Genomic DNA, 15,674 nt, shown 5'->3' with positions numbered 1-15,674 from the left:
GGCTACAAAGGCAAGAAGTGACTGGCTTACAAGCTTTCAAGAGAGTCTAGATCCAGAGGGCATGGAGGAAAGTAGACTCTCCACTGAGTAGTATCCAATCTCTCTGGGCAGGGCTGATGAAAGGAGATGCGGATAGGTCTCTTGTGGTACAATAATGAATAACTGTTTTCAGGATTGACTGTGAGGGATGGAAATGTAAAGGTAGACGTTTTGTAGCAAAAGGATGGGAGTGATTGACTTTGCAGTCTAGGAGCGGACATCAAGGGAGAAGAGTGGAGTGCGGGACCCTACCCAGAGAAACAGTGTCGCCAGAGATGGAGGCAGAGACGATGACATGGAGAGATGGAGTGGCTGGGGACTTTGGACCTGGAGAGGGAGAGGGCCTGTGTGCTGACGACCGGCGGGCAGGCTTGCGGAGTATACACTGTGGTTGGTGGATGATGCATGGGGGGGATTGTAACCATGGCAAGGAAACAATATACGATGGGATCAATGTGAAGCTAATGTTCTCGCATGTAAACTATCACATAACTCAAAAATAAAGCATCCTATATGCTTCAATAAAAAAAAATAAAAGAGGTTCTAGAACTCGGAAAAAAAAAGGAAGTATGTATATTTCAGAAGGTACTGAATTCAGGAAGAAAGTCTGCATATGACAAGAAGTTGGTAAGAAGACAAAGAAAAGATAAACAGTAATTAATCTTTAAGATTAAAAAGAAAGAGAAAACAATTATTTCTTAAGTGACACTTTATGAGAAATTTCTGAGGAAACATTTTCCAAAACCTTAAACCATTAAAATCTCAAACACTAGAATCAATAGGTGAGAATGCATTTTACTTCACAGATTGGAAGCAATTTTGCAAACAAGGATCTACTCAGTCAAGCCCTTCAGATAGTCCTAGCTTCTCCACTGTGGATTTCACCCATGGGGTTGCAACCCCTAATTAACCTGAGTCAATGGTCTTAAATAGCATCTCAAAAGCCTGCTTTTGGAAGGTGCTTGATGTGAAACATCATGAAACTCTTGATGCTATGAAGGAAATTCTTCACCTTCACCCCATCCTCTGCAAAGAAATTACATGATGGAGAATAACTAACTGGTCAACAGATGGTTTCCACTGGCTCCCTGCAAGTCTGCCCCTTAGTGTCAGTGAGGGCTAACACACAGTCACTAGGAGAACATCTCCATGCTGTTAGGGTAAACTTCCCTGGTGGATACTGCTGGGAGTCCCTAGATGGTGCAAATGGTGAATGCACTCAGCTGGTAACCAAAAGGTTGGGGGTTCAAGTCCATCTAGAGGCACCTCAGAAAAAAGGCCTGGAGATCTACTTCTGAAAACTCTGCCATTGAAAACTCGATGACACAGGTCTATTCTAACACATGTGGGGGTGTCATGAGTCAGAGTCCACTTGTTGTTGTTGTTGTTGTTAGGTGCCATTGAGTCAGTACTAACCCATAGTGACCTTATGCACAACAGAACGAAACACTGTCCGATCCTAGGCCAACCTCACTACTGTTGCCATGCTTGAGTCCATCGATGCTGCCACTTGGCCAATCCATCTTGCTGGGGGTCTTCCTCTTTTTCTCTGACCCTCCACCTTACCAAACATGATATCCTTCTCCAGCCACTGGTCCCTCCTGACAATATGTCCAAAGTATGAGAGATGAAGTTTGGCCATCCTGGCCTCCAAGGAGCATTCTGGCTGCACTTCTTCCAACACAGATCTGTTGGTTCTTTTGGAGTCTACTAGACAGCAACTATTTAATATATGGCTCAATGCCCTGTATACAAACAAACCTGTGCATTCCCCAATTCACGGCTTGTTGTTGTTGTTAAGTGCCCTTGGATTTGAACCCGTGATTTTGTGGTTAGCAATCCAGTGTTTATCCTACAGCACCAATCAGAACCCCAACTTGCTCAGGGCTGGAATAGCTAGCTCTTAGATGTAAGTATATGAGTTTTCTTATTAAAAAAGAATGAGCATCATCTAATGATTTATTTCCCAGTGGCTGCTAAAAAATGCAGCTCTAAGTGCTATACCAGCCGCCGTACTTCCGGCAAACAGACATCCTTGCTTCAGAAGCTCCTCTGCAGCCATCAGCTCACACCCCCTCGGGTACAAGGAAAGGTGCCTCCACGCTGCCACCCCCATATTCAATTCCCAGGACACTTCTAGGTAGGAAATTGGAGGGTTATTAAGCATCCTCTCTTCAAAGCTGCTGCTTTTGCAAAATGTTTCATTTACAGCAGTCCTCGCCTACATTTCAGAACCAAATGCTGTGCTGTGCTTCAAGGCAAACGTTTTAGCTGCTAAGGCAATAAGAACCAAGATTGTTTAAATTATTATATATTCCTTAGCAATTTTGTGTACACCCCATCTCCCCCCAAACCAAAACCAAATAAAAAAACAGAGGGACCAGAAGCAAATACTGTTGAATGACGATGCACAGAGAAGACTGTAATCACGCACTGAAATGATGAGTGTAAAACTGATGTTCTCCCATGTCAACTATCACTCAATCCACAATAAACACTTTAAAAATGACTCAACAGCAACTGGTCAGTTAAACTAGCAAAATAACCCCCTGGAACCATCGCTTACCTTCTAGTTTTTGAAACCTCCTGATTTACTCTTCAGTGTGTGGTATGTGTGTAAGCATGTGTTTCCTTACCTAGTAAATCAGTAAACTCTGCTTTGTAAAGTCCTGGTGGTCTTTCTTTCCTTTGTTCTGTGTCACTGTCTCCTTCACCTTTTGCCCAACAACACACTCCAGCTCTCATCCAACAAACTATGACAGATTAAACCTGGTTAAAATTCGCAAAGAAGAACTATCTGATGCCAATTAGGAAGCCCCTTGTTGACAAGCTGACTCTCAAATTGCCTTCCTGATTCTCACCTTGAGCTGCTGTTGTTGTTGTTAAGTGCCGTCGAGTTGGTTTCGACCCACAGCGACCCTGAATAGGGTTTCCAAGGCTATAAATCTTTACAGGAGCAGATCGCCTCATCATTCTCCTGCAGAGCAGCTGGTAGTTTCGAACTGCTGATCTTCCGGTTCGCAGCCCGATTCATAACCACTACGCTACCAGAGAATTCTTGCTCTGGCCTCTAGTCTTGGTGAGTTTTCTTCTTAAAGCTAAATGGACTCCAAATCCAGAATTACCCTTTTCCGCAAAAAATCTTCCCTCATTCTCACCACTCTCCCAGTGGTAAAAGAGCTTCCAAGACTACTATCACTGCATATATTGGGGAGTGCCACCCTTAATCTGCATTTCCCTTCTCCACTGGTAGTCCCCTAATCCCCCTCTGGGTGACCTGCTTTGTCATTGTGAAGTGGAGAGCCTGCCCCCTTCCCCTGTGATCCTGTGCTTAGGACCCAGCATGTTGGCCTGGTTTCTTGGCTGGGATGCAAATGTGAGCTGACTTACACATCTGTAGTAGATGGTTGTCTTTTGGCACACCCCTTCCCTTCCACACTGCAAAGTGTGTTCATAAGACGGCACCTGGCTAAGCCCACTGCTATAGCGTTTCCCTGTAGCACAAGAGGGGTGGGTGCCAATCATTCCCTGTGGAGTGATGACTTGATGCCCACTAGCCAATGTGACCTTGCTCCATCTCATTTCTATGTGAGTAAAGCGTTGTTCCAGCCAGTGTCTTCATGAGTCATGTCTTTTCTCGGTGACCCTGACACCTGCACACTATGTAATGGGACTCTGGCCCTAGAGGTGGTGAAAGGTATCGTTACTCAGCAGCAAGAAACTTCTCCAGGGAGAGGAGTTCAATGAATCTTCCAGGGCAGTTTCCTTCTTGGACTTGTCAGTCAAAAAGTATTGCTACAGGGGATCCCAGTACATAAATATAGGGGCTGATTTGAAACAAACTTTATTGAAACAGGTCTCGTTGATCCGTGGATGGCTGTAGACAGGTTATCTCAGTATACTTGTCTTAGTGTCTCAATAGAGTAGCTTCGAAAAAAGGTTCAATCAAAATAGTGGTTCCTGAAGGGAACCAGTTAATTTCAGGGCAGACAGGTCAGCTCAGAAGGTTATGGCAACTGCTTTGGGGAGATTACAGAGGAGGTAATTGTTGGCAGCGACTAAGCCGAGTGAGGATCTTTGGTTAAACCGAAGGATTGCAACTGAACAGTTGTGGTCCAGAAACTTGGGCTATACCCAGGTCAGGTTGCCCCCTGAGGAACTTAAAAAGCCTGCCTCAGGGAACAAGGAACTTGCAAAGTCTTTCCTTGTACACAGCCAGTCGCTCTTAACAGATTTTCTTAAAGGATACAGAATGATCATGGAGGCTTATTATGAAGAAGTTTTAAGAAAATTACAACACTGCACTGGTGAGAAAAAGACCAGGACAGCTGTGCTGAGGTTTTGTTTTGTTTTTTACATTAGGACTGGTCACTCTTCAAGGGTAGCAAGGGCTGTCCTGTGAGAATTTCATTGGGAAGCCTTGCCCTATAGCCTGATCTAGACCCTTCAGATTTGTTTTTGCTCCTAAAACAAATTTGGGAAGAGCATTTAAAAGGAACATGACTTGAACCACTTGAGGATGCCAAAACTGCTATTTTGGCATGGTTGAATAGGATCGTAGCATTGTCTGGGGAAGGGTTAGAGAGATGGAAACAGTGCTTTAGAAGTGTATGCACCTACAGGAAGGGTATACTGAGAACCATTTTGGTATTTTTTGTGTGTAATAAAGTGTTCAATGACTTTGTAGCAATACTTTTTGACTGACCCTCAAATGTAGAATGAACGCTGAATTGAGCAATACACACATTTGAAAAAAAAAAAAAAAAAAAAAGACAAGAAATGTTCTACAACTATATAATGATAATGATGAACACCATCTGGAAACAGATGAACTAAAAAATAACCATGTTTTTAAAACTACCTTATAAAGTGCTAAACAGAAAGAGAAAGAAAGAACAAAAGAAAAAAATAAAGAAGGAAAGACAGAGAAAAAGAAAAAAACTGTTTAAATAGGAAATTAAACTTCCTTATTTATTTCACTCAGGACCTAAAATATTTTAAAAGCATTCATTGAGGTATAATTAAGATATAATTATAGCACTTTTAACAACACTGCACATTCATAGACCCTGTAGGTTGACATTAAAACAAAATAATAAAAATATAAGTATAAAATATACATTTGAACTACATCTAAGCTTTATTAATAGAGACCAAGAAGAGTCTCCCTTTGCTCTACCCGAGAAAATATCTATGTTTTATTTTGACATTACACAATCTGACAGTATGATACTGGCCAGGACGCTCAGTCTGATTTAGAATGGTCCCATGTAGGAAGCAAGAAACCCTGGTAGCACAGGGGATTATGAACTGGGCTGCTAACCGCAAGGTCTGCAGTTAGAATCTACCAGTCTCTCTGCAAGAGAAAGATGAGGCCTTCTGCTCCCATAAAGGTTCACAGCCTCAGAATCACTATGAGTCAGAACTGACACCACGGCACTCAACAACTGAAAGGATGGCAGTCAAATCCACCAGTGGCACAGGAGAAGAAAGACCTGGTGAATTACTTCAAAAAAAAAAAAAGAGCTGTATTGAAAATCCTATGAAGCTATCAAGGATCAAGACTCAGTACTCAGGGTCAATAGGGGCAGGCAACTTAGACATTGCTACCAAAATTGAGGAGCTATAAAGGCACAAAGTGGCTGATTTACAAGCTTTCTAGAGTGTCCTTAGTTTCAAAATGATGGGGAAAGGTAGAATCCCCACTGAATAGTTTTCCTCTTGTCCAGATGGGTGTGTGAAAGGGGGTGGGGGAGGGTGGAGATAGGATTCTTTTAATAGTAATTGTTATCATCACTAATTGTGATTGTTAAACAAAAAGGGGGAGTAGTTATTCTTTCATTTCAGGAACACAGGACCCTAGGACCATCAAGAAGGAAGAGTATGAGTGGAGTGTGAGATACTAGCGAGAAAAATAGAAACAGCAGAGACAGTGGCAGAGGCGATGGCACAGACAGATAAAGCAGTTGAGGACTCTAGGTCCATGGACTGAGAAAAGCTGGGTGCCTGCAGGTTGGAGACTGGCTAGTAGAATGTGCCCTTTGGACATTTAAATGAATATGTATTTTCTGTGTGTTTTGTGTACATCAAGAAGAAAAAAAAAAAAAAGGAATGTTGTTGTTATGTGCCGTAGAGTCGGTTCCGACTCATAGCGACCCTGCATAGGGTTTCAGAGGCTGTAAATCTTTACAGGAGCAGAGAATCTTATCTTTCTCCCATGGAACACTGGTAGTTTTGAACTGCTGACTGTGAGATCAGCAGGCCCGATTTGTAACCACTATGCTACCAGAGCTCATTAAAAAAGGGGATAGATGTAACTATTAATGTAATCATTGCAATGAAACAAAATATGATTGGTTGAATGTAAAACTGATGATCTCCCCTGTAAACTATCACTCAATTCACAATGAAAGTTTTAAAACAAAAATCCTATGAATTTGAAGCACAGTTCTACACTCAGATACACATAGGATCTCTGGTTTTATGAAGGAAAAAAAAAAAAAAAAAAAAGCCCACATAAATACTGCACAGAAAAAGAACCACTGCCATAAATGCACAGAGAAAAACATGCACAAAGAAAATTATGTTCACAATATTATAAAGCAATAAATGCTGACCCAAACCCTACCTTTTAGACAAGAATTTTTCTGTGTTCAAATTTTTCTACCTGGCACTTTCCTTTTGCACATTTATGGAAGTGGGCTTTTTGTGTATATGTTTTTTCTAGTTAAAGGGGGTCACCATGAATTGGGATTGACTCTGTGGCAATGGGTTTTATGTTTAATAAAGAAAAAGCATGTTCCCTTTATCCTGCAAACATTTTCCTTTAAAATGTTTTCTTTAAAAAAAAGTTTCTAGAAAAGATTAGTCCACAAGAGCTCCTACACAGACGACTCCAAAATACCAGATGCTCATCTATTAAAAAAGCCAACCTCAGAGCGTCTTTCTCATCAAGCAAATGTGGGGTTGCATTTATTCCAGTAATATACTGGCATGCCTTCCTTCTAGAAGCCTGGTCATCTTTATAAGGTTGTTTGCTTCATGCCAAAAAAATAAAATAAAAAGCTGTAAAACAGCACAGTGAGTAAGGCTACCCAGGTGGCTCAAGTTTGAACACTCGTTTATCTACTTGGCAAACAACAGCGCCCTGTAGACAGAACACAGCTGACACAGTCACTGCAAACTGGCCAGGAGGTGCCCTCCCAGTGGAGGGCAGTGTCACTCCTCATTCACCTGAAAGGTCACTGTGTGAGTGTATGGGAGTGTGGAGGAGGGAGGCGAGGAACCGGGACCTGAAAGTCACATCACCGGGCTGGGATTTCATAGGCAGCCTGTGATGGTAGCCTTTGTTTAATCACTGTCACTACTGTTGAAATTTCTTTGTAAACGAATGACTTTCCTTCTTGAAAAGGTCACAAACTGAACTAGCTCTGTACTGCATTCAGGTGAGTCCGGTGAACCCTCATTGTAATCTACATGGCAAAGAACCAAAGTAATCAACTGTCAGCATGATTCTGACTGCCATATACCACGCTCCTAGCTCGCAACAAAAATACTCACAAGGAGACCCTGCCTAACTCAAACTCCAAATTCACTAGAGAGACACATTACAAAAAATGATACGGCGGCCCACGCGGAAGTATAGACAGTGGTTCTAGTTGATTGCATTTCGGTGCAGGCGGGGTCAACATGGACAGGGGCGCGGAGGCTGTAGGTGATCGAGACGGGCTCCAGGAGCAGGGAGACTTGAAGGAGGCTGGGAGGCAGAAACAAAACCCAGATGAATGGTCTCAGCCCATGATTCCAAAACACTCCTACTGGTTAGACCTCTGGCTCTTCATCGCCCTCGACCTGGTGTTGTTTTTAGTTGTGTATTTTATGCCCTGATTGGCCTGCTTGGCATCTAAATTACAAAGTTGACTTCTGGATTGGCTTCAGAGATCTTGAAGAAAGAAGACAGGATTGTGCAGCAGCAGACTTTCAAACCCCTAAGGGATCTTCATTTCATGTTATATATTCTGCTATCCATTTGGGGACTAAGTTAAATGGGGAGTGATCTCACCCATTTATAACTAAATTCTTAAAACTAGACTTTTTTGTTCATGCTTGAAAACTTTGCAAATACCAGATGGCTTTATAGGGGGTGAATATAAAAGTATTTGTATTTATGGATTTTTGGTGTATTTACTAATAAATATAGTCAGTGTATTTCGTGTAATATTTTAAAGGTTGACTAGGGTACCAGCACGATGTAACTATTTAAAAATCAAAAGTAAATTACTAAAAAGGAAAGGAGTTTGAGAGAAGGTTCCCAACGTATTTAAAAATTACATTAAGAGGCTGGCTATAAATAATAAAAAGCTTTAGAGAAAATCTAAGTCCACAATGAACTGGCTGTGAGTTTATTCTTTAGATTAAGCAAGACTGTATTATGGTTAATGGATACAGACTTAGAGAAAGCACATGTGTGCTCTCTTAACCGAAAGCTGCCACTTTCTTCCTTTTAAACCACTGAGAACTTTTTTTATTATTATGGTTGCATTAAAGATGCTTATAACCAAAAAAAAAGATACATGGCAGCAAACCCTGATACAAGGAGGTATGGTTTTAGGGCAAAGCTCAGATTTCTTTTGAATCAGATTTACTTTTACTTAAGGTTTTGTACTAATATTTACTTACTCTTTTGAGGAAATACCACATTGCTTGGGGTGTTCCAGGGCTGACATAACAAAGTACCAAAACTGGGTGGCTTAAACCTTCAGAAATGTATTCTCTCCTAGTTCTGAATGCTAGGAGTTAAATTTCAGGGTGCCGGCAGGGTCATGCTCACCCTGATGGCTCTGAGGGATCATTCCTTTCTTGTTTCTTCTAGATTCTGGTAGCCCCAGTTGTTCCTCGATTTGTATATTCATCACTCCAGTCTTGCCTCTGTCTTCACACGTCAGTCTACCCTCTTTATCGCGTCTTTTTATAAGAACACTCAGATTGGATTGGGGCCCGCCCAACTCCAGCATGAGCACATGTTAACTGGTAACATCTTCAAAGACATTATTTCCAAACTAGATCACACTCACAGGTACCCAGGGTTAGGATTTCAACATATCTTTTTGTGGGACACAATTCAAACTGCTAACTTGGGTAGGGACACAACTAAAGGTTGTAAATATGGTAATTTTTTTTTATAATATAAAAATACTGTAAATATTTTTATTTTGGTGAAAATATACACAAGGAAACAATCTGCCTCAATAATTTCTACATGTGTAATTCAGTGACACTGTTTACATTCTTCATGTTGTACAACCATTTTCCCTCCTTTTCCAAATCATCCCACCACCATTAACATAACCTCACTGCCACCTTAGTAAAACCTATTATAAATGTCCAAAACTAGTATGGAAGGTGAAGGGAGCAAGCTGTTGTGGACCAGGCCTCCAGGAAGGCAGGCACAGAGGGGTGCCCAGCCTGTTAGCACAATGTCATTGCTGAAGCCCAGGGCCCCAGCCTTAGCTGAGCAGTTTCAGAAACTCATTTTGACTGGTTCATCCCAAATTGGTTCTGTTGTGGAGGGAATTATTTGCTGGTCTAACCCACAAGCATATGGTTAGAAAGTGCAGGGGAAGTGAACATGATGAACACAGATTCTGAGCTGGCTGAAAGCAGCTCTGAGTCAGGACTCTACCTTAAATCTCCTGCCCAGAATCTCACAAGTTACCTCTTCACTGGAAGGCTTCTCATCTCACACCTAATGTGTAATCGCACCTAACCCACCTGGTCATGTGAACGAAACTCAAAACTGAAACACACTCAGTATTCACTTAATTTCCCCTGTGGATCAGGGTTAACACTGAATGCGCATGCACACACACGTGCTTGCACTGCACATGTATGCAAACATAACTCACGCAAGCATGCATGTGTGCATGCAGACACTCAGAGAATGCCCACAGACAAACACATACCCACCCACACACATGTACCCACATGCAGATGCACACACTGATGTGAGTCGAGCACCTATCAGCTATACACGGGGCTCTCAGTTTTGTGGTTAAGAAAACTTCACACCAGATGAAAAAGCTCCTTCAAATATAACACAACAAATACCATGATCTCATAGTAGGCAAGCTACATACAGCACGTGTGTGTGAACATTGCACTTGGGTCTCTGCTTCTGAATTTATGGCACAATTTTTGTTTTTTAATGAGATGAGTTTTTATTGTGAATTGAGTGATCATTTACATGGGAGAACATCGGTTTTACACTCATCGTTTCATTGCAATGATCAAAATCTCCTCTGTACTGCACCATTTTTAGATGATAAAAGCCACTCAATTTCACTAAAACAACCTGTTTTCCACAGTCCCTGTCTCTGCACATAAAACTGTTAGACAGCAGCAGACTCAGTACTTTATAAGTAAGGCCTACATTTTATACCTTTTCGACCACATTGCACTCCTCATCCTTCTTGGATACCTGTATGTGTCTCCCTACCCTCTGTGGCAGGGGCTCCTCTTATTATATTCTATAGTCCCCTCTGTTAGTGTCTACCAGGTGTGCCTGGTTTGTAGGAGCTTTTGTTAGCTGCCCTTGAAAAGGTCTCTGACTCGTGGTTACATAAAAGAATGAAATGCGGCCCAATCCTGTGCCACCCCACGACTGGTTGAAGATTGGACCACTATGGTACATAGGATTTTCATTGACTGATTTTTGGAAATACATCACCAGGCCTTTCTTCCTAGTCTGTCATAGTCAGGAAGCTCTGCTGAAACCTGCCTCCACTGATAGAGGGGTGGTAGCTGTGCATGAGGTGCTAAGGGGGCAGTTCTAGTTCTGAGCCACCACTGCTTGATTATTGTATGTCTTGGTGATGTTCTTTTAGGGTCTATCCTTCCTGGGGTTTGCTGAGCTTCCTGAATGCTTATCTTTTCGCTTTCAAGGATGTTAGGGAAATTATCTTCCAGCAGCTTTTCAACTATCTTCTCTGTGGACTTACGTGATTCTTCCTGTTTCAGAATGCTGATAATTCTTAAGTTATTCCTCTTCCTGTTGTCCAACATGAATCCCAGACCGTCTTCAGATTTTTAATCCTTTTTTTTTTTTGCTTGCTCTTCTATCTTAGTAGTAGTATTGAGAGATTTGTCTTCCAGCTCACTGGTTCTGGCTTCCATCTCTTCAATTCTACTCCTTTGCCCTTTCAGTATAGTGTCCATTTCTGATATTCTATTATTAATCACTTGGACCTCTTTCTGTAGGTTCTGAATTATTTCTAATGCTGTATTTATTTTATTTGATTGTTTCTGTAGCACTTTCCTGACTTCTTCCTTATTTTTCCTCAACTCCATTGTATAGTGTTTTGATACATTTTGTAATCATTTTTCTGAATTCCTTCTCAGGCATTTCCAAAGCCTGTCCTCCTTCTAGTATGGAGTGTAGGTATACCTCCAGCTCATTTGTCTCAGTCACTTCATCTCGTTTCTGGACATGTGCTGATATGATCATCTGTTTTAATTTTTTGCGCATATTAAGTAGTTATAACTGTGGCCTTAATACTTAGATGGGTGTGTGCTTTGATATTGTTTATGCTTTCTCATTGCCTCCAGGTAGATGTAATCAGGAAGGAGATGGATTTCCCTTATTTACTCTTCTTCCTGAGAAATTTCAAGATACCACTGTTGGTCGTTATGATGTAACTCAGGATATAATTTTCAGCCTGTTTCCTTTTTAGTCTGCCTGTCCTGCTCCACAGCCCCCATTCAGGCCTTTTTCCTAGTTATAAATAGTTCATGGCTGGCTGTGGCCATTTTGCACTGCTGTTGGTTTTAAGTGGAAACTGTCCTTTTAAATTTCGAGATATGTGCACATGTGCAATAGGAACCCTCGGGGGTGGGGTGTCCACTCGCTCAGGCATCCCCTCTAGTCACCAGAATGGAGGTGCACAGACAGTGAGACACCAATGAACAGATACAAAAAAAAAATGTCCACACCTTTATCTCCTCGTTTCTGTCAAGTATCCGTGGCTGCTCTGAATCTTCCCCAGCTCGGTCTCACCCAAGATGGCCACTCAGGGAGCAGCTGAGCATCTTTAGTTAGAAAGCACTGTATTTCTTGCTTCTGCTACAAATTCCACTGGCTGTAAGCCTTCCAACCTTCTAAATATTCCTTTATATGTGATTCAGAGTTCTGGGACCATCCTCTGAGCCTGCTTGGTCTGGTATTCTGTGTTGTTGCTGACAGAGCTCCTCACTACACTTCTCCCCTATCTGCCATCTTGTTCTTTCTCCTAAACAATTATATATTCTGGAGTGTTTTTTATGTACATCAAAATAAATAAATAAAGACAAAAACAGAGGGAATAGAAGAAGCAAATACTGTTGAATGGTGATGCATGGAGGGGACTGTAATAATTGCAATGATATGAAATACAATAGGATACTAATGTTCTCCCATGTAAACTAACAATCAGTGCACAATAAAAGCTTTTAAAAAAAACAATGTCTGGAGATCTACTTGCGAAAAATCAGTCATTGAAAGCTCTGTGGAGCACAGTTCTACTCTGACACACATAGGGGTTGCCATGAGTCAGAGTCGACAAGACAACTGGAAAGGCAGGCTACTGCTGGAGGACCATCGTCAGCATCTCCTTAGGAACCCAGTGACCAGGAAGTTCATGGGCCCCTTTAATCCCGAGCCAGTCATGAGTGCCAGGATCTCTGAGCTTCCTGTCCCCACCCTGCTCCTCCAAAGTTCTGGACCTTCAGTCAGGGCACCTCCAAAACATTTCAGTCATATGTTTAAACACACCCAAAGGAGAGTGGACATGGCTGCTGAGCCTGTAAGAATGGAATTTCTATCCACAGAATGGAAATCAGGAGCCCTTTCACACTCAAGCAAAAAGGAAAATTCAGTGCAGTGAGAAAAGCACAAAGAGCCTGGTGCTTTGACAGACAGGAAACGAAGATCCTGTGTAAATGATATGCCTGAAGTCACACAGTCACCTGATGTAAACAACCCTTTCTGTGGTATACAAAGCACTTTCTAGACAATTTGCAAGAGAAAATATACAGGAAACATTCACGAGGAGTTCCTGATTCTGACTCTCAGGAAGAGACGAGGGATGAGGGCTTTGCAGCAGGGCTGGCCTGGCAGAAGTTACTGTACAGCACAGCCACCGGGCCTTAAGTGAGTCTCTGAGCTTCAGGTTCCTTAGCAGTAAAAGGGGCTGGTCAGCACCAACTTTGCAGGGTTATAGGTTTGAGAAATTGTGGTTGAGAAGCATGTAAAAGGAACTCCTTAAGGGGCTCATTCCATTCTGGGAGTTAAGGGCTGAGTCTACCACACTCGTCTGTCAGTTTGTCTTACTGTGGTGGCTGCCAGTTGCTGTGATGCTGGAAGCTATGCCACCGGTATTTCAAACAGCAGCAGAGTCACCCCTGGTGGACAGGTTTCAGTAGAGGTTCCAGACTAAGACAGACTAGGAAGAAAGGCCTGGTGGTCTGCCAGTGAAATCCCTGTGGACCACCACAGAATATAATCTGATAGGATGCTAGAAGATGAGCCTCTGGACTAAGACACGAACACCACAGCGGGAGAGCCACAATGGATGTGAGCATACCAATGATGAAGAAGATGGTTCAGGGCTGGGCAGTGTTTTGTTCTGTTTTGACAACTCACTTAATAGCAACTGACAACACGGGCTGATAGGCTCAGAAACAATGTAAAACCGGCAGTGCACAGGGGGATGAGCTCTACAGTGAATCACATGAAAAGAAAATGAAGATGTGGAAGAAACATGTGCTTCAGAACATATTGGAATCCTAAAATATATATAATGCAGGAAGTACTGAAATAGTTAATCATTTACAGCTACAAACTAGAGCTAATAAAAGTACTCAAATCATTAAAATGTTAAATGATACGAATGGTTACACAAATGTGATATATGCATACAATGGAATATGATGGACCTTCAAAAAGTTCCGGGAAAATGTGTACTATGAAAAAAAACTATGTATGGATTTCAAAAACATTTTTGCACTAAAATAAACTTGTACAAACTTACTAACTTGCTATAAGGAGTCCTGGTGTGGCTCTGTGGGTTAATGTGGCGGACTGCAAAGCCGTTTGAACTGCAAGGTCAGCAGTTCAAGCTTACCAGTCGCTCCTTGGAAACCCTATACAGGGTCACTATGGGTTGGAACCGACTCGATGGTACTTCACAACAACAACTTGCTATACCTGTCTGAACAGGATCTAGTTTAAGGCACTAAAAAGGATAAGACGTTAGTTTAAACACAGGCCTTAACAGAGCAACATGAACTCTACTAAAATTAAACCGAGAACATCATATTTATGGTAAAACTTTGGGGGAAGAATGGTAGAATCATTGGTGCTTTATGAAAAGTTTATGGAGACAAAACCTCAAAGGAATCATCAGTTTACAAATGAATATAACTTATTTTAAGTAGAGATGAGCCAGTGTTGAAGATGAAGCCCACTGTAGCAGACCATTCGTGTCACGAAAAAAATTAATCTTGTCCATGCCCTAATTGAAGAAGACCGACTAAAGAATTGAAGAAGAGCCAACACCATATAAATCTACATTTGGTTCCATTTACACAATTCTGACTGAAAAACAAAATTTGAGAAAACCGTCTGCTTGATGGGTGTCAAAAGTGTTGCACTCAGGTCAGCTGCAGACAACAGCAGAAGTTTGCATGTAAATTTTAAATGAGTGGGATCAAGTTCCTGGAGGATTTCTTCAAACAATTGTAACAGGAAGTGAAACCTGGCTTTCCCAGTACTGATCCTGAAGACAAAATACAATCAAGCAAAGTACAGTCTAAGCAAAACTGGACCAATCAATAAACAAAACAAAACAAAACAAAACAAAAAAACCACAGAGGGAATGGAGCAAATGCTATTGAATGATGATACATGGAGGGGATTGTAATCATTGCAATGAAACGAAATATAATAGGATGAATGTAAAGTTGATGTTCTCTGATATAAACTATCACTCAATTCACACACACACACACACACACACACAAAAGTGGACCAGTCAAGAGAAGAGTTCATGGCAATAGTTTTTTGGGATGCTCAACTCTATGGAGCACAGCTCTACTCATCCAGAGACGCTGCAAAACATACCCCATAACACAAAATATCAAAGGTGCCTAAGTTGAGAATCTCTGGTCTAGGGAAGCACTTTCCCAAGTTTGGTTCATGCAATGGCTAAATGGCATCCTAAAAACTCAAAAGTTTTCATATGTATCTGCTCCTGGTGTGGCACTGTGGGTTAATGCACTGGACTGCAAAGTCAGTTTGATCCACAAAATCGGTGTTTCAAGCTCAGCAGCCACTCCTCAGAAACCCAATCCAGGGTCGCTGTGGGTTGGAACTAACTCGATGGCACTTAACAACAACATCTGCTCATCATAGGTTGTTGTTGTTAGGTGCCATCAAGTCGGGACCAACTCATAGCGACCCTATGCACAACAGAACGAAAACACTGTCCAGTCCTAGGCCAACCTCACAATTATTGCCACTCTTAAGCTCATTGATGCTGCCACTTTGCCAATCCATCTCGCTGGGGGTCTTCCTCTTTTTCTCTGACCCTCCACCTTACCAA

At 41.8% G+C, this 15,674-nt stretch overlaps 2 protein-coding genes across 2 annotated transcripts in view; one reads left to right on the top strand and one right to left on the bottom strand.

Moving 5' to 3' along the window:
- DOPEY2 (dopey family member 2) overlaps window positions 1-15,674 on the bottom strand; it is a 170,156-nt gene that overhangs the window by 123,631 nt on the left and 30,851 nt on the right. The gene's annotated exons all lie outside the window — the stretch shown is intronic.
- On the top strand, window positions 3,667-7,926 carry LOC102815562 (uncharacterized protein C4orf3-like). Its single transcript, XM_006862575.1, has 2 exons — window positions 3,667-3,736; window positions 7,718-7,926. The coding sequence occupies exons 1-2, from the start codon at window positions 3,667-3,669 to the stop codon at window positions 7,924-7,926; spliced, it is 279 nt and encodes a 92-aa protein (XP_006862637.1).

This window comes from Chrysochloris asiatica, unplaced genomic scaffold (genome assembly GCF_000296735.1).
Source record: "Chrysochloris asiatica unplaced genomic scaffold, ChrAsi1.0 scaffold00049, whole genome shotgun sequence".
Lineage (NCBI taxonomy): Eukaryota > Metazoa > Chordata > Mammalia > Afrosoricida > Chrysochloridae > Chrysochloris > Chrysochloris asiatica.
The sequence above is the reverse complement of the archived record's forward strand: the minus strand, read 5'-3'. Positions and strand labels throughout refer to the sequence as shown.

Coding starts and splice junctions, on each gene's coding strand:
- LOC102815562 (XM_006862575.1), top strand. CDS start 3,667: ATGTCTTTTCTCGGTGACCCTGACACCTGCACACTATGTAATGGGACT. Junction 3,737..7,717: donor GGCCCTAGAGGTGGTGAAAG/GTATCGTTACTC, acceptor ATTTCGGTGCAG/GCGGGGTCAACATGGACAGG.